This window comes from Carassius gibelio, chromosome A4, assembly GCF_023724105.1.
Source record: "Carassius gibelio isolate Cgi1373 ecotype wild population from Czech Republic chromosome A4, carGib1.2-hapl.c, whole genome shotgun sequence".
In the NCBI taxonomy this organism is placed as follows: domain Eukaryota; kingdom Metazoa; phylum Chordata; class Actinopteri; order Cypriniformes; family Cyprinidae; genus Carassius; species Carassius gibelio.
Genome location: NC_068374.1, coordinates 4331065 through 4353346, shown reverse-complemented (window position 1 = coordinate 4353346; position 22282 = coordinate 4331065). Strand labels below are relative to the sequence as shown.

The following is a 22282-nucleotide window of genomic DNA, read 5'->3' as shown; positions in this document are numbered from 1 at the left end:
ATTTCGCTCCAAGAGTCTTTTTTGTAGGTATTGGTGTGTTACATATGTGTGCCAATTTTCGTGCATGTACGTGAAACATAGCTGGAAGGCTGTTGATTTCCTTGGTATAGGTGGCGCTGTCGAGCCATTTTGCCACACCCTCTTCTGAATCCTATATCAGACGAAAATTTTCACCAGGTTTGACGCGTGTGCAAAGTTTCATGACTTTTTGAGCATGTTAAAGCCCTCAAAAATGCGATTCATTCGGGAGAAGAAGAAGAAGAAGAATAATAATTAAAGCTGCAAGCAGCGATGAACGGGCCCTCGCACCCGGGCTCACCGCCATCGTGTGGTTTTAGTAAAAAGGTGAACGTTGTGAAATATGCATTTAAACTCATAAATATAAGTGCAGTATATTAAAGTTTATTCCATGTGTGCCAATCTTGCTGTTGCCAGCAGGTGGCGCTATCATTATAATGGAATATTGGCCTTCAGATGGGTTCAGGCCAGGACTCTTATCAAACATGTGAAGTTTGGAGAAGATTGAACATTTTATGCTTGAGTTACAACAACTTCTCTTGCTGTAGCAAGACATCAAATTTTGTCATGGCGCCATGGAAACGCCCTTTAACAAAAACTCAAGATCTCCAAAAGTTAACATTGCACAGGCCTTTAGATTAGACTGACCACAAAATATATGTTAATCTCAAAAAAATTATAGGAGTAGTTTGTCGCAGCGTAAAACATGTCACTTCCTGTTGCAAATAGGTGGCGCTATGACTATAACTGAATGTGGTCATGTAGATCTGTTAAGGGCAGAAGTTTTATCTAACATGTGAAGTTTGGGGCAGATTGGACATTGTACGTCTGAGTTACAGCAACTTCCTTTTTCATGGCGAAACATCTAAATTTGTCAGGCCGCCATGGACACGCCCTTTAACGAAATCTAAAGATCTTCGCAATTTAACATCGCAAAGGGCTTAAGATTACACTGACCAGGTTTGGTGTTGATCTGAATAAATCTCTAGGAGGAGTTCGTTAAAGTACAACCCCTGAAAATGGCAAAAACAGCGCCAATTTTGCAGAGAAAATTCTAAATAACCGACTTCCTGTTGGGATTCGGATTTCGTACCAAGATACTTTTTTGTAGGTATTGGTGTGTTACATGTGTATTCCGATTTTTGTACATGTACGTGAAACATAGCTCGAGGCACACTCTGTTGAAAGTGTATAGGTGGCGCTATCGAGCCATTTTGCCACAACTGATGGAATTTTGGCCTTCAGATGTGTTCAGGCCAGGACTCTTATCACACATGTGAAGTTTGGAGAAGATCGGACATTTTATGCCTGAGTTATAACATCTTTTATTCCCATGGCGAGACACCGAACTTCGTGACGGCGCCATGGACACGCCTTTTAACGAAAACTCAAGATCTTCACAACTTAACATCGCACAGGCCTTTAGATTAGACTGACCACAAAAAATAAATTGATGTCATAAAATTTCTAGGATTAGTTCTTCGCAGCGTAAAATATGACACTTCCTGTTGCCAATAGGTGGCGCTATGAATATAACTGAATATGGGCATGTCAATCTATTCAGTTTCAGAGTCTTATCAACCATGTGAAGTTTGGGGCAGATTGGACATTTTATGTCTGAGTTATAGCAACTTCATTTTTCATAGCGAATCATCGAAATTCGCCAAGCCGCCACTGACACGCCCTTCCACGAAAACTCAAAATCTTCGCAATTTAACATCGCAAAGGCCTTTAGATTAGGCATACCAAACTTGGTGTTGATCTGAATAAGTCTCTAGGAGGAGTTCGTTAAAATACAACGCATGGAAATGGCAAAAATGACACAAAATTTGCTCATAATATTAAAAATAACCGACTTCCTGTTGGGTTTAGAATTTTGCTCTAAGAGACTTTTTTGTAGGTACTGGAGAGTTACACATGTGTACCGATTTTCATACATGTACGTGAAACATAGCTCGAGGCGCACACCGTTGAACGTGTATAGGTGGCGCTGTCGAGCCATTTTGCCACACCCACTTCTGAAACCCATATCAGATGTAAATTTTCGCCAGTTCTGAGGTGTGTGCAAAGTTTCATGACTTTTTGAGTATGTTTAGGCCCTCAAAAATGCGATTCATTTTGGAGAAGTATAATAATAATAATAATAATAATAATAAACGGAGCAATTCCAAGAGGGTCCTCACACCATCGGTGCTCGGGCCCTAATAATAAATTAAAGCTGCAAGCAGCGATGAACGGGCCCTCGCACCCGGGCTCACCGCCATCGTGTGGCTTTAGTAAAAAGGTGTACGTTGAGAAATATGCATTTAAACTCATAAATATAAGTGCAATATATCAAAGTTTATTCCATATGTGTGCCAATCTTCCTGTTGCCAGCAGGTGGCGCTATCGTTATAATGGAATATTGGCCTTCAGATGTGTTCAAGCCAGGACCCTTATCACACATGTGAAGTTTGGGCAAGATCGGACATTTTATGCCTGAGTTATAACATCTTTTATTCCCATGGCGAGACATCGAACTTCGTCATGGCGACATGGACATGCCTTTTAACAAAAACTCAAGATCTTCACAACTAAACATCACACAGGTCTTTAGATTAGACTGACCACAAAAAAGACATTGATGTCATAAAATTTCTAGGAGTAGTTTGTCACAGTGTAAAATATGTCACTTCCAGTTGCCAATAGGTGGCGCTATGACTATAACTGAATATTGGCATGTAGATCTGTTCAGGTGAAGAGTCTTATCAAAAATGTGAAGTTTGGGGCGGATTGGACATTGTATGTGTGAGTTATAGCACCATCATTTTTCATGGCGAATCATCGAAATTTGTCAGGCCGCCATGGACACGCCCTTTAACGAAACCTCAATTCCTTCGCAATTTAACATGGCAAAGGGCTTTAGATTACACTGACCAAGTTTGGTGTTGATCTGAATAAATCTCTAGGAGGAGTTCGTTAAAATACAACCCCTGAAAATGCCAAAAACAACACCAATTTTGCAGGGAAAATTAAAAATAACCGACTTCCTGTTGGGATTCGGGTTTCGTACCAAGAGACTTTTTTGTAGCTATTGGTGTGTTACATATGTTTACCGATTTTCCTACATGTATATGACATGTAGCTCGAGGCGCACTCCATTGAAAATGTATAGGTGGCGCTATCGAGCCATTTTGCCACACCCAATGGAATATTAGCCTCCAGATGTGTTCAGGTCAGTACTCTTATCAAACATTTGAAGTTTGGGCAAGATCTGATATTTTATGACTGAGTTACAACAACTTCTACTCCCATGGCGAGACATCGAACTTTGACATGGCGCCATGGACACGCCCTTTAACGAAAACTCAAGATCTTCTCAATTTAACATCGTACAGGCCTTTAGATTAGACTGACGACAAAAAAGACATTGATGTCAAAAATTTCTAGGAGTAGTTTGTCGCAGCGTAAAATATGTCACTTCCTTTTGCCAATAGGTGGCGCTATGACTATAACTGAATATGGTCATGTCAAACTGTTCAGGACAGGAGTTTCATCAAACATGTGAAGTTTGGGGCAGATTGGTCATTGTATGTCTGAGTTATAGCAACTTCCTGTTTCATGGCGAATCATCGAAATTCGCCAGGCCGCCACACACAGGCCCTTTAACGAAAACTCAAAACCTTCGCAATTTAACATCGCAAAGGCCTTTAGATTAGGCATACCAAATTTGGTGTTGATCTGAATTAATCTCTAGGAGGAGTTCGTTAAAATACAACGCATGGAAATGACAAAAATGACACAAAATTTGCTCATAATATTAGAAATAACCGACTTCCTGTTGGGTTTCGGATTTTGCTCCAAGAGACTTTTTTGTAGGTATTGGAGAGTTACATGTGTATACCGATTTTCATACATGTACATGAAACGTAGCTCGAGGCGCACACCGTTGAACGTGTATAGGTGGCGCTGTTGAGCCATTTTGCCACACCCACTTCTGAAACCCATATCAGACGTAAATTTTCGCCAGTTCTGAGGTGTGTGCAAAGTTTCATGACTTTTCGAGCATGTTTAGGCCCTCAAAAATGCGATTCATCTTAGAGAAGAAGAATAATAATAATAATTAAAGCTGCAAGCAGCGATGAACGGGCCCTCGCACCCGGGCTCACCGCCATCGTGTGGCTTTAGTAAAAAGGTGAACATTGAGAAATATGCATTTAAACTCATAAATATAAGTGCAATATATCAAAGTTTATTCCATATGTGTGCCAATCTTCCTGTTGCCAGCAGGTGGCGCTATCGTTATAATGGAATATTGGCCTTCAGATGTGTTCAAGCCAGGACCCTTATCACACATGTGAAGTTTGGGCAAGATCGGACATTTTATGCCTGAGTAATAACATCTTTTATTCCCATGGCGAGACATCGAACTTCGTCATGGCGACATGGACATGCCTTTTAACAAAAACTCAAGATCTTCACAACTGAACATCACACAGGTCTTTAGATTAGACTGACCACAAAAAAGACATTGATGTCATAAAATTTCTAGGAGTAGTTTGTCACAGTGTAAAATATGTCACTTCCAGTTGCCAATAGGTGGCGCTATGACTATAACTGAATATTGGCATGTAGATCTGTTCAGGTGTAGAGTCTTATCAAAAATGTGAAGTTTGGGGCGGATTGGACATTGTATGTGTGAGTTATAGCACCATCATTTTTCATGGCGAATCATCAAAATTTGTCAGGCCGCCATGGACACGCCCTTTAACGAAACCTCAATTCCTTCGCAATTTAACATGGCAAAGGGCTTTAGATTACACTGACCAAGTTTGGTGTTGATCTGAATAAATCTCTAGGAGGAGTTCGTTAAAATACAACCCCTGAAAATGACAAAAACAACACCAATTTTGCAGGGAAAATTAAAAATAACCGACTTCCTGTTGGGATTCGGGTTTCGTACCAAGAGACTTTTTTGTAGCTATTGGTGTGTTACATATGTTTACCGATTTTCGTACATGTATATGACATGTAGCTCGAGGCGCACTCCATTCAAAATTTATAGGTGGCGCTATCGAGCCATTTTGCCACACCCAATGGAATATTAGCCTACAGATGTGTTCAGGTCAGTACTCTTATCAAACATTTGAAGTTTGGGCAAGATCTGATATTTTATGACTGAGTTACAACAACTTCTACTCCCATGGCGAGACATCGAACTTTGACATGGCGCCATGGACACGCCCTTTAACGAAAACTCAAGATCTTCTCAATTTAACATCGTACAGGCCTTTAGATTAGACTGACGACAAAAAAGACATTGATGTCAAAAATTTCTAGGAGTAGTTTGTCGCAGCGTAAAATATGTCACTTCCTGTTGCCAATAGGTGGCGCTATGACTATAACTGAATATGGTCATGTCAAACTGTTCAGGACAGGAGTCTCATCAAACATGTGAAGTTTGGGGCAGATTGGTCATTGTATGTCTGAGTTATAGCAACTTCCTGTTTCATGGCGAATCATCGAAATTCGCCAGGCCGCCACACACAGGCCCTTCAACGAAAACTCAAAAGCTTCGCAATTTAACATCGCAAAGGCCTTTAGATTAAGCATACCAAATTTGGTGTTGATCTGAATTAATCTCTAGGAGGAGTTCGTTAAAATACAACGCATGGAAATGACAAAAATGACACAAAATTTGCTCATAATATTAGAAATAACCGACTTCCTGTTGGGTTTCGGATTTTGCTCCAAGAGACTTTTTTGTAGGTATTGGAGAGTTACATGTGTATACCGATTTTCATACATGTACATGAAACGTAGCTCGAGGCGCACACCGTTGAACGTGTATAGGTGGCGCTGTTGAGCCATTTTGCCACACCCACTTCTGAAACCCATATCAGACGTAAATTTTCGCCAGTTCTGAGGTGTGTGCAAAGTTTCATGACTTTTCGAGCATGTTTAGGCCCTCAAAAATGCGATTCATCTTAGAGAAGAAGAATAATAATAATAATAATAATAATAATAATAAACGGAGCAATTCCAAGAGGGTCCTCACACCATCGGTGCTCGGGCCCTAATAATAATAAACGGAGCAATTCCAAGAGGGTCCTCACACCATCGGTGCTCGGGCCCTAAAAACAAAGCAGATACAAGAGGGTCCTCGCACCTCGGTGCTCGGGCCCTAATAATAATAATAATAAAAAAGACGAAGTCATTTCTTCATGTTATGTGTATATGTCCTGACTAAGAGCGGGAATACAACATTTGAATGCGTCTCGCGAGTAAAACTGTCTGTGAATAACTGTCAAAACCTCAACAACGTCTGTTGGTTGAATACGGTGGTAAATAGACTGAATCCTTTTGACTTCGCCTTTTTTACATAGATTAGCATGTATTTTCTAGTTGACTGGTAGCTAAAATAAGTTATTTCGTTAAGTTTTCATTCTAGGTTAAACTATTATAGCTAACGTAGTATTTATTGTAAGTTAGTTCAAGTAGTTTGAGAAGTTAATTTTTGGACTTTTCAAAGTTCTGGTTAGGTTGTGTAACGTTATTTCTATTTATATATATATATACATAAGCTGTTCATACGTGTTTGTGTCTACAATTAGTTATTTTTATAATAAGTGTAACTTTAGCTATATTTAAGTTTTCGCGTATAGTTCGCATTGTTATTCCCAGATAGCACACGTACGTCGCGGAGACGTCTGTGCGATGTCGTCTTTTGCATCTGGCAGATGTATATTTTAGGGCGTTTGCTCATCTGGCATACGTCGCCGAGACGTCCCTGCCAGCTGTTAAGACGACGCCTAGTCTATGTATTCCAGACGTAAATAAATTAGAACGTCTAGGATCCGCTCTTTAAACGATGTTAATCAGATGTTCATACGTCTGCAAGATGTCTGATTGATGTAGGATAGACATCATTTTATCAAAACTTCCCCCTCCCATTATTTTAATAAAATACCTTTGCGATGTTTTAAATAATCCTCCCTCATGCACGTTACAATTACCAAACATAATAATTAATAAATAAACCACACGATCAACTAAAGAACATACATTTGTTGATTTTATTTATATATATAAAAAAAAAAAAAAAAACAGGCAAAAAAAAAAAACATTTGATTTATACAAAACAAGATAACAGTTTATGCCAACAACAATACACTATTTGTAACATATATACAGGCATTCCAAAAAAAAAAAAAAAACCTTAAATTAAATCCTCCCTGGGGCCAAGCGTAGGAAATCTTTAATAAATTTTTCCGCGTCTGCTTCGGTTGGAGACAGAAGGACGGGGTTCCTCATAGCTGAAGCTGTATGTTAAAAGAAACAATTACAAAAATGTAAAAAGATCGAGCAACCTGCTTTCACTTATATTGCAATGAACGTCAGATATTTTTTTTCTTTATCTGGTTCTTCTGAATAAATTGGACAAAGTTATCTAAATAGCATAAAGAACAAATAATATTAGCTGCTGGTTCGACGCCAACAGCCAAACAAGAAGAAGAAGCACGTGAACTATGCACGTGAGTTAGGGTGCATGCGTCAAAGCTCTTCCCGCGTTATTCAACTTAACCATGTGCCCTGCTGTGCAGAATACACGTCTAGATTAGTTGCAAGGGAGGATTTGCTTAAGGTACGTGTATATTTTAAAACTAATTGTTGTGTCAGCGATCGGTTTTATAATAGCTTCCAAATTAAGTTGTGTATGATGACTATCACCTGTTTGTTAATTAGCGAGTAAGGTTAACGTTATACCATAAGTTGTTTCGCGTGCGTTTTGGTTGGGCAAATGGATTTCTAAAGGGGTTAACTGATGTTTTAAGTCTAATTTAAGTTTTTCACAAGTAATTTTTTCTAAATATTTTTGATAATGGTTGATGCCACGTCAGGTTATGTTTAACCAATTTGAAACCTGTTATACATTATTTTAGTTGTACTGATTAATGTTGTAATGACAGCTCCGCCATTAATTCTATTGCTTGTATTTGTACAACATTATTGAACTTGCCTACTAGGAGTGCTCCGATGTGTGATTTTCGGATGCCTCTCTTGTCTCCCCTCCCGCACCAGTTCAACTGTCGGGCGACGTCAGTGGAGAACACCTTGGAGCAAATCCTCCATACAGTTTTCTTCATGCTCGGCCCGCCACTGATGGATAATCTGTTCACCTTCAACAGGTACATTTTAAAGTAATATTTTAGCATTAAATTGACCTGTATTCTATACACATCCAATTAAAAGATTGGAACAATTAAGATTTTGTAATTTTTTTTTGTTTTGTTTTGTTGAAAGAAGCCTCTCATGTTCACCAAAGATGCATTTATTTTATTGAAAATGCAGTATAATTTAATATTATGAAACTATTAATAGGAACTATATTTAACTATTTTAAAATATAACTTACTTTTGCGATGCAAAGCTGAATTTTCTCAGCAGGATATGATCAAATCTATATGCTGATTTGCTGGTCAAGAAACATTTATTATTATTATCAAAGGTGAAAATGGTTGTACTGCTTCAAGTTTTTGTGTAAACCATGGTGCACTGCTAGAACAGTGTTATATATTTTGCTGACTTGTGTACTTACATTATCCGATTCCCAAATGTTTCGAAGAATGTTTAAATCCAGAGAAATAAGCAATTTTAACTAGTGACACAAACCGTGTCCATATGTTTTAATAGACCGGTGATGACCACACAGTAGGATTATAATAGAACTTTCAAATACATCTAGTATGATACGCCAACATAACATCTGATTTTAACCACTGCAAATCAGCGTTATTTCTAATTTTCAAAGATTCCTCTAAAAAATAATTAATTATGGTTTCCATAAAATATAATGAGTAGCAAAAACTGGTTTTGATGATAATTGACACTGATAAGATGAACCATTATTAATAACTGCCATTAATAATTGCTATTAACTGATCAGCATATTCTAATGATTTTCGAAGGGTCATGTGACACTGGAGGCTGGATTAATGAGTATATAAAAATATTTTAAAATAGCTTATTATTGGAATGTTTCAGAGTATTACTGTTTCTGTTATATTTTTCATAAATGTTATACATTAGCAAGTAAATGCAGTGCGCATTAGAGACTTCTTTCAGCAACATTTCAACTTAATCATTCCATGCTTTTGACTGGTAGTGTGTAAACATGCACACACATGTTAGCACACAAACAGTTTGTTTACATTTTGTTAGTAGTTGTAGGTTTGACGGTTTCAGTGATTCTTACCATTCTCTGCATAAACCCTCTGTCTACCAATCTTTGTTCCAGCCTATCTAGGTCTGCAGTAGATGCTAGAGGAAAGACACCACCCTCTTCCTCTTCAGCTATCTGCATTTGGGGTACAACACGCCTGTTCCCCACTAGAGACTGGACCAGTGAAGTCAGATGGTTGATCTTCATGTCCATTTTCTCTAGTGTTTCCAGAATTGCCCTTTCTACAGCTGCAATACATAAGATAATTTAACTTGGTATGTAGCTTTGATGAATGAAATGATGCATTTTGCAACTTATTTAAATTAATAAATAACGTACGTGTACATTGACTTGGTACAGTACTCAAGACTGGATTTTCCTGTCTCCCACCAGAAGTACCTGTAAGTATAAATTTACTGTAAGGTTTTAAATGTTAGATGTAGTGTTACATGCATCTGCCTTGATGTTATCAAAAGAATGTCACATTATTTAGGGTAAAATGTTTACCATTTTCAAAAAAAATTTATCCTGACCCTTATATGCATTTCAGTGTTTTCTGGTTTGCTAAAGAGCCTCACTGGAGCTCAAAATGGAGTTGGTAAGTAAAAACTTAAAGTAAGCTAATGATGATGGTTTTAACATCAATAATAAAAAAAAAAATGTCTAACTGGGTAATGGGTAAAAAATGGGTAACTGGGTAATGGGTAAAACACAATAGCCCTAGGACGTCGGGCTAGCGATTTTGCGAGCTCTGGGAATGTTTTCTGTAGTCCATATCTTAGTTTGATTTGTTCTTGTGCACAGTTACATTAAACCTTAAAGTTAAGATAATCTTTGTCTTGTGTAGCCAGGCCTTCAGGCTGACAACAGAAGGTCTGAACCCCTTTGATTGGCCAAGGACTACCAGGTAAAGCAACCAATGACGATTCATTGTGTGTAGCATCATCTTTAGGGGCATGCAGATGAAAAGTTGATGCCACTCCAGTAAATGACTTAGTTTAGTTTATCATGGTACGCACTTATTGTCAAAGTTATAAATAGGGCTGGGTATAGAGTTTGATACTTTTTAGGCACCAACCGAAATGCCACGATACCATCGAGTATCGATAAAACGTCTTGTCATTCGATACCAAACTTCGATACCTAAGGGGTTAATCTTGTCAACATCAGTGAGCCAATAAGCCTGCAGCACTAGGTGTGTTCGACAAGAAGCGGCAACGCGCAGATCGATTGGTGTTGACATCCGCGAGAGCAATTCAAAAACCTAAAAAGCAGTCTGCTCTAACTCTCTTGGTCCTGCAAGGAGCTGCGTCAAATCGAACACACCTACTTGTTTACACCGTTTACTCTCCGAGAGATGTGGCTCACATGTAAGGCTGCAGCGTGAAAGTGTCCCAACCCCCTTATATAACCTAAAAATTAATTGGAATTTAATACTTTGGGTTTCGTTAAATTAAACCTACAATATAGTAATGTACAACTAACTGGACTCCCTGTGTAATTTATGGCACTAGCTGAAATGTTTTATCCATTAAATAATTTTGGTTATAGTTCATTTAAGAGAGACCAAATTTGTTCAGTCAATCACTGTTTACTAAAGAAAGCAATTTTGATTATTTTTTTCTCCTGCTATACTAAAATCATACCTACCATGACTTCAAAACCAATGGTATGTACCAAATAATTATTATTTATTTTTTTTGGTGTAACTTCATTTAAATTATTTTTGGAATGTGATTAAAATAAACAATAATGCTGTCATGTCCTATTATACCCTAAATTTTTATATAACATTAAATCCATGACAATATTTAATATGATTTGAAATGGTGTGCAGTTTGATTTAGTTCAATTCTACTAAAACGTGCAGATTATTGTACTTTCAGAACAAACTGCTTCCTGTGAATGTTGCAGTCCATCATGTCTGTATTCCTGGACATTGTTCAAGTTATCAGACATTGTGTTTTTCCTCTTCTTAACTTACTCGGTGTTCTTCCTTGGTGGGCCCCTGAGGGTCTCAGGACAGAAAAGGTGTGCTCTGTGGATTAAACAGATCATGCATCTTATATTATCTGGTTTAAAATGCTGTAAATGAAGTTTTTCTCATTTTCATCTCCTTATGCTAATTAATGCTCTTGTACCTTGTGTGTCAGGTGGATGAGCACTCCAGCCGTCACCATGATGGTCTGCCTGAGAGACGCCCACTGGAGCTGAGAAAGATGGACTTGGTGAGATTTGCTTGTTACTCAGACAAGTAAATGCACATTAAAATTCTAGCTAATTGAATTTCAGAAAATAATAAAAACAAAGAAAAATATGAATTCAAATCTATTTTTAAAGTAAAATCATGGCATCAATGCCATCCAGAAGAAAATAAGTCAGTAAATGGTAACATGTACACAATCAGTCAAAGCTTTTTGAACAGTAAGATTTTTAATGTTTTAAAGAATTATCTTATGTTCACCAAGCTTGCATTTATTTGATCCAAAATACAGTAAAAGCACTATTACTGTGAAACACATTTTTGCTATTTAAAAAAAAAACTGCTTTATACAATAGTAGGGGTAGAGATCTTTAGTCACCTTACTATCCGTTCCGATTCTGGGAGTCACGATCCGATTCCAGAACGACTCTTGATCTACTTTTCCCACCTTATTAATTAGTTTACCAACTTGAGAATCTTAAAATCCTTTAAATATATAAAATATTTAAATATTCTTACATAAGTAATTTTACAAATTGAAAAAAATAACTAAAACAGTTGTATGTAAAGAATAGTAACCTAATATAACATAACTAACTAGCATTCATTATAGTATATTTATCTATCTAAATCATCTTGTCTCACTTACAGATTTGACTGGTAAATGATGAAGAATGATAGCCTTTTGTATTGAATTGCATTGCATATCAGGGATGACAGATTGATAAAAAGACATGCTATTTGTGACTAGATGTAACTTTTGATACTTTCCAGTTAAAGTGTCTCTCTGATTGATTTAGCCCTATCAGTACGGCTCCCATGAAAAAAAAAAAATAGTGAAGACCTCTGACAGTCTTACAAACATTTAGTAAGAATGTAGTAGAATTAGTAGAATGTCATGTTACATTTTATGTTATGTAACATTTTCACTGTTTACAATGGCAGGGCCTGCCATCTTGTCATTTTGGCTTGTTGTTTCTGATTGCACTTTAACCTCAAGAGGGAAATCCCGATCAAATCCCAGAAGGTAAAATCAAAACAAAATGAAGTTATAACTTGTTTTGAACAATTTCTTTGTCATTTGAATATTGATTTTAAGTGTTGGGGGGTGGGGTTGATTTAAATCGTAAATCAGATTTTTTGTGAAAAAATCTGGGATTTTTTAAATTTTTGTATAGGCCATATCACCCAGCCCTACTAGGTTATTAAAAAGCTGACTTTTCACAGTGTATGCTCCTAAACCAGGGGTGGCGAATGTTGGTCCTGGAGAGCCGCAGCCCTGCAGAGTTTTGCTTCAACCCTAATTAAGCACACCTGAACAAGCTAATGAAGGTCTGAAGGGTTACTAGAAATTTACAGGAAGGTTAGTTTTAATTAGGATTGGAGCAGAACTGCTGCGGCTCTCCAGGACCATAGTTAGCCACACCTGTCCTAAACCCTTCTTACCCAGCTATTCATGGTAGATATCCATTTTATCATGTGTTCATTTGTGTCATTTCAGATTACAACACCTTTATAGCGATTAAATGTAACTTACTCAGTGTTCTTTCTTGGTAGTCACCTGAGGGTCTCAGGACAGTAAAGGTGTGCTCTACGGATTAAACACAAAATATTATTCCGTTTTAGATTGTGTGAAGGGCTGTGAATGCTGCGGTCACAAGACTTTGAGCATGCAAAGTTTCCTTGGATGCTGCAACAATTGTGATATGATGTCATGCTCTGCAGTGTTGTTTTAAAAACTAAAAAAAAACTTAAATTCAACACACAACGCATAATAATAAATTAAAAATTTAAAAACACAGAATCTACTCCACTTTCCTGCAGCGCTGCAGTTTTACATACATGTTCTTTTAATTCAGCTATTATGCTGTGATGTATCAAACTGCTATTGGTCATACAGTTTCACGTGATGTGAATTCGCAGGTCAAGAGTTCAGCAAGCTTGAACTTTAAAATGCAGCGAAATGCGAACCTTTTCACAAAAGCTTGCGTTTCCGATTTGATGCATTCGCATGCATATTAATGGAAATCAATGGAAAGAAAAGTGCAGTGTGATCGCCCCTTTATTCTATTTAATGCTCTTGTACCTTGTGTGTCAGGTGGATGAGCACTCCAGCTGTCACCATGATGGTCTGCCTGAGAGATGCCCACTGGAGCTGAGAAAGATGGAGTGGGTGAGATTTGCTTGTTACATTTTGCAAATTAACAGACTAAGGCCTGCAACACACTCAGCAGCCAGAATTCCGTTTTATAAATTTTTGGGTCTAAAATCATGAGCCATGTGAAATCATGCAGATCAGTATAAGAAAATTTGAGGGGAGTGGGGTTGGTGGTCATGATGTTCGAAATCCAGGGTTTTTCCTGGGTCAAAAACGGTCTTCGGTGGAGGCTGACGGTCATCCACACAGTAAAAAGAACTCGATCCACGTGATTTGCAAAATACTACAATACATTTTAAATAAATGCAGTGAAACAGTATGTGAATTTTGCTTATCCTATTAGTTAATGAAATATAAAAATAATCACTTCTTTTTCATTCAACCTTGAATATGAATTGAGTGAATGTCATGATCAACGCGAGGCGTGCCGCTTCTAGCTCCAGGGTTCGTACAAGGTGCTTAAAGTGCTTGAATTTCACTTTTTGAAATTGAAGTCCTGGAAAACCCTTGAAAACAACCATATTTTTGAGAGGGTACTTGAAAAATACTTGGATTTTTAAAGGACAGTATATAAGAAATAAGTGTTGAATTAACGGGGAAGTCGTGGCCTAGTGGTTAGAGAGGCTGACTCCTAACCCTAAGGTTGTGGGTTCGAGACTCGGGCCGGCAACTCCACGACTTAGGTGCCCTTGAGCAAGGCACCGAACCCCCAACTGCTCCCTGGGCGCCGCAGCATAAATGATACCCACTGCTCCGGGTGTGTGTTCACGGTGTGTGTGTGTGTTCACTGCTGTGTGTGTGCACTTTGGATGGGTTAAATGCAGAGCAAGAATTCTGAGTATGGGTCACCATACTTGGCTGTATGTCACTTTCACTTCACTTCATTCTTTTTTTCAGTTGGTGCAATTCAACATGCTTTTTTGTTTCAAAGACATTTGTCATTCATTTTTTTCCATATATGTGTGTGTGTGTGTGTGTGTGTATTTATTTATTTTTATGTGCAGCCTCAGTACATTGTATCGTTAGACACTTGATCGATGTATCTATCCATATCGATGGGTCCTTAATAACTTTGCAGTTATTTTGCAGTTATTATTCACAAAAAAAGATCAAGCACAGATTTATGTGCAATTAACTTACTCTGGGCTCTTCCTAGGTGGTCCTCTGAGGGTCTCAGGACAGCAAAGTTGTGCTCTATGGATTGAACACAAAATGTTGTTCAGTTTTTAAGATTTATTTAAATGCTGTGAATATGTTTCAGATTTCCTTTATCCATGATTATGGTCTTTTACCTTGTGTGTTAGGTTGATCAACACACCAGCCGTCTCCGTGATGGTCTGCCTGAGACATACGCAGTGGAGCTGAGAAAGGTGGAGTAGGTAAGTTGAATCAAGCAGTTTAAGTCGGTTTACAATAGTTCATAATCTTAAAGGGACAGTTGCTTACAAATAAAAAATGTTTATTGTATAAAGTGATTATGACTCTTCAGAAGATTGGAATTAAACCACTCATATTGTATCCATTATTTCTACAATCTCTGTATGGACTATGGAAATGTAGGAACAGAAATCCCTGTGTTCATTGAAGACATTTTTATTTGTGTTTTGAAAATAAAGTTTGTGGGTTTAGAATGACATGAGTATTCACAGAGGTTTCTATGAATGAACTAACCCGTTAATTGCATCAAATGCTGATCTTCCTTTAGCTTTCCAGCTAGCCAAATACAACTAATTATTTACCTTGAAAGCTGGGGAGACTCTCACACCAGTTCTGCTGTTGGTCTTCCATGTCCCTTTGTTGCTGATTGACAAATGCTGTTGACTATTGGGGGGGGGGGGGGGGGGGATTTCACTTTTGGTGTTCTGGCTGTTATGCACCTTTAATCTTACTTATTTCATACTGGGTCATTCTGTGTCAGATCAGCCAAATTTCAGAAACTTCCCTGAATCAAATTTGATATTTCCAATATTTTTTTTTCTGAAGAAAGAAAACCAAAATATTGAATGTCACAGATTATTGTTTTTGTTTTTTTGACATATGCAGCAAAGATTGCTGAAGTCAACAGATTTTACTAATAAAGCTACCAATCTTTATGTAAAAAAATAAAATAGCAATGCTGTTACTTTTTAATTCCCTTGTAATTTGGCTGATAAATCTTAATTTTGACCCCCCTCTAAAAAATCATGGATTACACAGTAGATATAAATCCATGATATTCATTTTTTATTTATTTCAACAGGGAACCAAAAAATATATATATATATATTTTACTTTCAACCTCTGGTTGAGTCAACATGGAATGTGTACTTTTATTTATAGTATTCATTTTTTTATTATTATTTTTCATTACCTTTTTTGTTGCGTTTTGGAATTGCTGGAGGTTTTGGTGCAGGTGGAACACTTGCTTTGTTTGCAGCTTTTCTTTTTTTAATGGGTGGTTGATCTGCTGCCTCTCCATCTGGCGAGTAGATATGATCGGTACTTGTTTTCTTTCTAGGAAAACAAAGATAAAATAACAACTGCACACATTCATTGCCTCTTTGTGTTATGTAGCTCATAGAAATGTGCTCAATAAATGTTATGCTTTATTTCTCCTTAAAGGGTTAGTTCGCCCAGAAAATAGAATTCTATCATTAATTACTCACCCTCATGTCGTTCCAAACCCCTAAGAACTTCGTTTCATCTTCAGAACACAAGTTAAGATATTTTGGATGAAATCCAAGAGCACTATAGTGGTTCAGCTTTAATTATGAAGTGACGATAATACTTTCAACAATTAATTTTTTTCTGTGTCAGTCTCTGACATGCATTCACGAGAGGTGCTGATGCAGGAGACAGCATTTTGAGACCCGAATGCGCTATTTTAACAATGACTTTAATACCTTTCTGAGGTGGTAGTGGCATTGATGTCTATGGGGTATTTCATCAGTAATATCTTCATTTGTGTTCCAAAGATGAACGAAGGTCTTGTTGGTTTGGAATGACTGTACCAGTCACACTGAAGCTCCTATTCAATAACTTATACCATGGTCTGTCTGGATATTCTGATTGGCTGGCAGGTATGTATTAAAACAGTTTATACTATGGGGCCGTTGAATGCTTGAATCTGATTGGCTGACAAACGTTCTGAGGTGTGCAATTATTTTCTGGGAAATGCACGGCGAACGTAGTTCCAGGCAACTGAAAAATAGTGAAAAATAAAAATAATAGAAAAATACTGCATATCTGAGGTGTAACGCATCACAACCTCGGGTGTGCATTATTTTTCTAATAATTCAACTGCCTGTCGTCAATTATTCCTTAATGCACAGGTAGTTCCAAGTCAGTTTATATCACCGTTCTGTATTAATGCGCTGATTTCATTGACTTTCAGGAGCATAGAAACTTGTTTTTAATGCTGTCCTGTGATTTTTATTAATAAAATAGCTTAGATACTGGATTAGGGTAAGGGATAAGCTAGCTGTGCATTATCCCTTACTTAAATTTTAAAGATAGATGACATATGAAGGCAAATGATGCTATTTTCATTTGACAAACCATTTCTTTTGTCTTTTTGTGAGGACTTACTTGGGAATCCTTTTTCCTGTAATTTCAGGTTCTGAGTTTATGTCAGAAGTGTAGCTGGCCTTCTTCCAGTTGTTGGCTACATACTGAAAAGATGCTGGAAAAAGAAATGAAGGTATGGCCTCATTTTTGTTTATTAAAACTATGTGAGATCATGTTTTACAGTGTGGATAAATGATGTGCAAACATTCTGAAAAATGAAATACAGGTCTACTCTGGGCAAGATCATGTTTAATTTACAGCATCATTTACTCTTACCTGACTCATGCAGGATTCTTGCTCTGTGTCGGGTCCACCCTTTCTCTGGCTGTGGTGCCTCCATTGTCCTAACACTCTTCAGCAACCTGTCAAGGTCTTTATATGGTGGCCACCAGGAGTAGCCATCTGCATACCAGGACTTGGCAGCTGGTCCAGTCGTCCCTTCTCCCTCAAACTCCACGATTAGGTACATTTTTTTTTTTCTTTCTTTTTTTTTTTTTTTGCAAGTCTGAAACCCATATTGTTTATTAACTAATTAATTTTCAACAATGTAATTGAAATGCATGAACTATGAAACAAAAAGTGCTGATAAAGAATTACTCCGTATGTAAAAGAGGAATTGAAACGAATTGATTGTGATAGGGGACAAGAAAAATTTTGCTCTCTATTTCCTCAAACTTGCAGAAATCAACTGTTGTTGAGAGGTCATCCACTAAATGAATGCCAAGTGTAGAGGATGGCAGTGGATAGTCAAAAAAGGATTCCTGGTGTTTGAAGGTACTGTAAGCTACATAAATTTCATCCCTGAATGAAATTATGTTTTACAGCTTAGCAACTTTGCCGCCAATGCAAACCTGACTGTTTGCCTGATCCAGTTTCAGAGTGTGAGGGGTTGTTCTTAACTCTTTATATTGTGTCGCCTCATGAAAGGATGCAGGAAGAGGACCAGTCGCATGTGGTTTTTTGAGCAGATGTGGCCTGGTTTTGTGTTTTTGCAGCATCTTTGCATTCCTGACAGTCTTTTTATTATTTGACTCAGAGGGCATGTTGGTTTCCTCAGAAGTCTTTTGAGTTTGTTTAGGTGATTCTCGTACTTGAAAGCACTGAAGTTGTCAAGGACACCATGCTTTTTTGCATCATCTGCAAGATGTACAAGACAGTGTGCACTGTAGGACAAGAATTGTGGACCATACAGTTGACCAAAGTGAGAGACAAAGAGCACCAGTAAGTCATTGGCATAATCACAGTATTCTTCAATCAAACTGTTGTTGCTCAGGATGAAGATTCCCACAAAAAGTAGCAAGAAATTTTTGTACACCTCTGTGTTAAGAAGATCTTTCATCATGACAGGTCCGGTATACAGTAAAAACTGCCTGAACTCTGTTGCCTTCCACCTATCAATTTCTCTCAGTGCCCTTGGTTTCCGTGCAAACTCCATGGGCACACTTCTTCGAGCATTTAACAGTCTTTCTGACAATGTGTTTATTTGAAATCCTGACAGCCTACAAGTCAGAGGACTCATCTTCAGCCACAAGAGAAGAAGCTGTCTCATGATGGTGCATGTAGTCGAGGGGGAAACCAGAGACCATGTTTAGGGATGTTTCTTCAAGAGGTGATGGACCATGATGATGACCAGCATCTGTCTTGTTTCTGAAACTCTCATTAGTTCTTAAAGGCATGTCAGTTCTTGGAAATGTCATTCTGTTTTCTAGGTACAAACCATCCTGTGTGCATTTTTCACATCCGTGATAGCCTGTGTGACCTTTAACATTTTTCAGGAATGCACGGGCAGGTGCATCGCAGACCATCGAAGAGAGTAGCAAAGTTAACATCACTCCTTCAAATTCAAATCCTTTAGCTAATTAATTTACTTCAGAGATGAATTCTTGAAGGTACTCAGCTACGGATGTAGGTTTACTTGTGCCACAAAATAAACCTGTTGTCACTGGTTCCTCTTGTTTGATGTTTTGCAGTGTCCCTAGGATGGGCCAGAACTGTGATGCTGAGCTCTTATAAAGTAGCAAACCATCAATGCTGACCAGAAGCTCCAATGTGTAAATGTTGTGCAGAATGTCAACATTCTGATGTAGCACCTCTGCAATTGAATTCAGCACTCCGAGATGGTAATACTGGCCACCAGCCTTGTCTTGTATTTCAGGGTTTAAACGCACAGTTCCTAGCATTGTCCTCGAATCTTTTGGCAGATTTAAACTGTGTAGCCGTAGAATGTTGAGCAGTGAATTCAATGCCACATGTGTGAGTTTGTGTTCAGTAGCCCAGGATGCCAAATCATCTTCTAGAGAATTTGGATCTGATTCTGATTCTGTGTCTGATTCACTGTCATCAGGAACACTTCTATCTTCAGTCTCATCAACATGAGAGAGACCATCCATAAATGTTTCTTCATCATCATCATTTTGACCTTGACAGGTGTTACTGTGCATCAAACCCAATTCCTTCCCACAAGTCGTTGTCTGTATTGTCTGCAGTTGCTGATCCACCTTGTCCTTTGCTTTTCTTCTCAGTGTCCAATAGGATGGTTCATTTGAAGCTAAGTATTAAGACCTTAATACAAACAAACTCATTTTTTGTTGTTTGTTTACTGGCCTACCAAGTCATGTGCATTAACATAATTAATGTACATACCTTTAGTTGGTTGACGGATGGTAATGGATAACTTTCTGTAGTTAAATTAAACAAAGGACATAGTTAATTGCTGAAATTTTAAATAACTACATTTATAAAAAAAAAAAAAAAACATTTTATCTACGTTTTCAATTGTACTGATGTGTACTGATGCATTTTATGGTTATATAAATAGTAGGGATGCACCGAAATGAAAATTCTTGGCCGAAACCGAAAACCGAAAAAGAGAAAACCAAGGCCAAAACCGAAACCGAAACACCGAAAGAAATTATGCCAATTATTAGTACCATTGCATTTATTGCTATGACCGTGTACTAACTTTACTAAAATTAAGACATTGCAATTGCATAAATTAATATTAAAGTTTCAAAGATAATTAAAATTACATAACTTATTTAAAAAAAAACATAAAAATACACAATTAAAAATGATTTGCAAATATTTATTAAGCACATTGCAACAATGCACAGTATAAAATAAAATTCAAACTAAAAATGTATCCCACTCATGTGTATATTTAATAATAATGTACATAGGCCTACTGGCCTGCAGAAAAGTTTTAAAATGAACTGTTCTCTCATAAAAACAAAGTGCATTTAGGTGAAGTGCATTTGAAATTGTTCTCTGTAGGACTAGAAAGTGCATTACTTCTCCAGTTGGCAAGACTGTTATCACTTCTGGGGATGGGGACTTCAGACAGATAACCATCTAGCTGTTGAGCAGTTGAGCTTGTCATCTGCCTGACATTTGAGAAATATTTGAGAGAGTGTGTTTAAATAGGGCCAGGGCATAAATAAACATTTTTATCAAATTAAAGCAGAAATCTAGCATAAATACGGCTACGATCTGATATTATGTATGTATGTTTGTGTGTGTGTGTGTGTGTGTATATATATATATATATATATATATATATATATATATATATAGTAGCCTAAGAACAAAATAGCCAACGTATTATTATTATTTGAGGCACTTTCTTGCAGAATTCCACTGAACATATCAGACACCGAGGGTGCATGCCCCTCATCTGGTGCAGAGACCAGTCTTTTTTTCTGTGCTCTGATCTGTCTCCTGCACTTGGCGCTTCTCCGTCTCCACGCGGGTTCTCCGCATCCAGCGCGGCCTGGATCATTTCTCGTGCGCGCTGCCTTATTTCCGCATCCAAGTAATGGTTTTATAACGCGGATCAAGCACATTCGCGAAGTGCAGAGGATCCGACAAGATCTCAGTGAGACGTGTGCTAACAGACTTTATAAGACTGTACTTTTCTTTGTTTTTACTTCGTGATCCGTCTTAATTTCTTTGTTAGGAGACGTTTTAGTGCTGTGAATAAAGGAATACGAAGAGAGAGAATGTTCTCACTGTTTTTAAGTGAATGTCGCGTGGAGCTCGTTGTCTGCCTTATGCAGGTGCACGTGCAGGTCGCGGTTTCTGTTTGCGTCATCACAACATTTCGGCCGTGTTGTTTCGGTGATAAAAGTCTATCGGCCGAAAACCGAAAAGGCCATTTTCGGCCGAAAATTTTCGGTGGCCGAAATTTCGGTGCATCCCTAATAAATAGTTTACAGTACAATACAATACAGTATATCTGATTTAAATCAAAGATTGACAATCTTCCATAATTGAGGTTTAAACAGATTTAATTCTCATTTCAACACATTATGTTCTTTAAAGCATCATCAGTTGCACCTAAGAGATCTGCTCACATAAAATTATACATTTACACACAAGTTTGGTACTGGTAAGATTTTCATGTTTTTAAAATAAATCGTATTACTTAAGGCTGTTTATTTGTTGAAAGTTCACTAAAACCAAAATTGATACATTTTCCCTATACATGTATTCAATGTAAATGTTTTCACAATTTTGTGCATCAAATCAGCATATTAAAATGATTTCCAAAGAATCATGTGAACACAGAAGAAGTCTGTTCTGCTCTAAGGTTGCATTTATTTGATCCAAAATACAGAAAAGGGGTAATATTGTGAAATATTATTGGAAATTAAAAATATGGGTGTCTATTTTAATATACTCTGGTATAATTTTTTTCTGTGATGCAAAGCTGAATTTTCAGCATCATTCCTCCAGTCTTCAGTGTCACATGATCCTTCAGAAATCTTTCTAATATGATTTATTATCAGTGTTGGAAACAGTTGTGCTGCTTAGTATATGTATTTTTTTTTTTTTAATTATTTTGTTTAGTTTTTTTCTTTTGAAACCAGTGATACTTTTTCAGGATTCTTCGAGAAATAAAAAGTTAAAAACAACAGCACTTATTTAAAATAGAAATCTTATATAACAGAAACAATAACGACAGTGTACTTGGTGTCAATCTAATCTTCAGGTGAGAGTTGAATGGCGCTTCGTGTCTCGCGAGATTTTAATTAGGTTTCACCAACAGGCCTTTTTGTGATTCACGAAATGCGTGTTAATACCAGCTGGAAACGAGGCCTGCGCTTGTGCTGTTGCCAGGGTGTCGTCGTCTCGAAGGTAATAATGTTTAACACCT

The 22282-nt window shown here is 37.5% G+C and overlaps 1 protein-coding gene and 2 long non-coding RNA genes across 8 annotated transcripts; 2 read left to right on the top strand and 1 right to left on the bottom strand.

Annotated features, from left to right (window-relative positions):
• Positions 1-7167: 7167 nt before the first annotated feature.
• Positions 7168-17812, bottom strand: LOC127967944 (uncharacterized). Of its 5 annotated transcripts, XM_052568716.1 has the most exons (14): positions 17404-17812; positions 17149-17242; positions 15932-16074; positions 15321-15395; positions 14874-14942; positions 14722-14775; positions 13510-13578; positions 12961-13014; positions 11362-11430; positions 11205-11258; positions 9560-9619; positions 9254-9468; positions 8018-8177; positions 7168-7319 (listed from the first exon to the last, which is right to left on the bottom strand). In XM_052568716.1, exons 1-14 carry the CDS (start codon positions 17594-17596, stop codon positions 7222-7224), a joined length of 1407 nt encoding a protein of 468 aa, XP_052424676.1. In that variant the 5' UTR covers positions 17597-17812; the 3' UTR covers positions 7168-7221. The 5 variants fall into 5 exon arrangements, with proteins under 5 accessions (XP_052424676.1, XP_052424694.1, XP_052424683.1 ...); XM_052568723.1 differs by lacking the exon at positions 15321-15395 and having other exon boundaries at positions 7169-7319; XM_052568734.1 differs by lacking the exons at positions 11362-11430; positions 12961-13014.
• LOC127968642 (uncharacterized) lies at positions 8039-17261 on the top strand. Of its 2 annotated transcripts, XR_008156036.1 has the most exons (11): positions 8039-8186; positions 9296-9495; positions 9581-9621; positions 9771-9818; positions 10068-10127; positions 11374-11448; positions 12369-12450; positions 13522-13596; positions 14886-14960; positions 16536-16640; positions 17177-17261. It is a non-coding gene; the product is annotated as an uncharacterized LOC127968642 (long non-coding RNA). The 2 variants fall into 2 exon arrangements; XR_008156037.1 differs by lacking the exon at positions 16536-16640.
• A 400-nt stretch (positions 17813-18212) lies between the features above and the next one.
• Positions 18213-19242, top strand: LOC127968732 (uncharacterized). Its single transcript, XR_008156092.1, has 4 exons — positions 18213-18348; positions 18626-18736; positions 18837-18940; positions 19098-19242. It is a non-coding gene; the product is annotated as an uncharacterized LOC127968732 (long non-coding RNA).
• Positions 19243-22282: the final 3040 nt, after the last annotated feature.

Coding starts and splice junctions, on each gene's coding strand:
- LOC127967944 (XM_052568716.1), bottom strand. CDS start 17,596: ATGTACCTAATCGTGGAGTTTGAGGGAGAAGGGACGACTGGACCAGCT. Junction 16,075..17,148: donor ACAGGAAAAAGGATTCCCAA/GTAAGTCCTCAC, acceptor TTGTTTTCCTAG/AAAGAAAACAAGTACCGATC. Junction 13,579..14,721: donor CCACCTAGGAAGAGCCCAGA/GTAAGTTAATTG, acceptor CATCTTTCTCAG/CTCCAGTGGGCATCTCTCAG.